The sequence below is a fragment of the Aptenodytes forsteri genome, unplaced genomic scaffold (genome assembly GCF_000699145.1).
Source record: "Aptenodytes forsteri isolate BGI_AS27 unplaced genomic scaffold, ASM69914v1 Scaffold466, whole genome shotgun sequence".
NCBI classification, from domain to species: domain Eukaryota; kingdom Metazoa; phylum Chordata; class Aves; order Sphenisciformes; family Spheniscidae; genus Aptenodytes; species Aptenodytes forsteri.
In genome coordinates, this window is record NW_008795119.1 from 62349 (window position 1) to 62727 (window position 379).

A 379-nucleotide genomic window follows, 5' to 3' on the forward strand; every position below is an offset into this window, starting at 1 on the left:
CCCGGGCTGCCCGGTGCCAGGGCTTGGTGGCCCTTCTGGGCTGGAGCTTGGGGTGCAGGGCTGTGAGCTCCGCAGGTCGCCCACCCGCCACCATTGCTGTCCTCTCTGTCTCCGGCAGGTCACCGCTTTGAGGACGTGCCGGGGGTGCGCCGGCACCTCGTCCGGAAGAGCACCAAGGCGCAGGTGGTCCACGTCAGCAAGGACCACAAGGAGCCCAGCACGCGGCACCGCAAGCAGGACCGGCAGCCCCACGAGGTGTGGGGTCCCGGCACCCAGGGGGTTGGGCAGGGCTGGGGGTCCCGGCACAGCAGAGAAGCCAGAGTGGGGTGCAGGACCGGGGGAGCGGCTGGGCGGGCGGGTCTCACCCGGGGGGCTGGGG

The 379-nt window shown here is 72.8% G+C and overlaps 1 protein-coding gene across 1 annotated transcript in view; it reads left to right on the forward strand.

Annotated features, from left to right (window-relative positions):
• The window catches only part of SLC4A2 (solute carrier family 4 member 2), a 23295-nt gene that overhangs the window by 16427 nt on the left and 6489 nt on the right, over positions 1–379 (forward strand). The window contains 1 exon segment of the mRNA XM_019471492.1: positions 119–255. Within this exon segment, the coding sequence (XP_019327037.1) occupies positions 119–255 (137 nt within the window).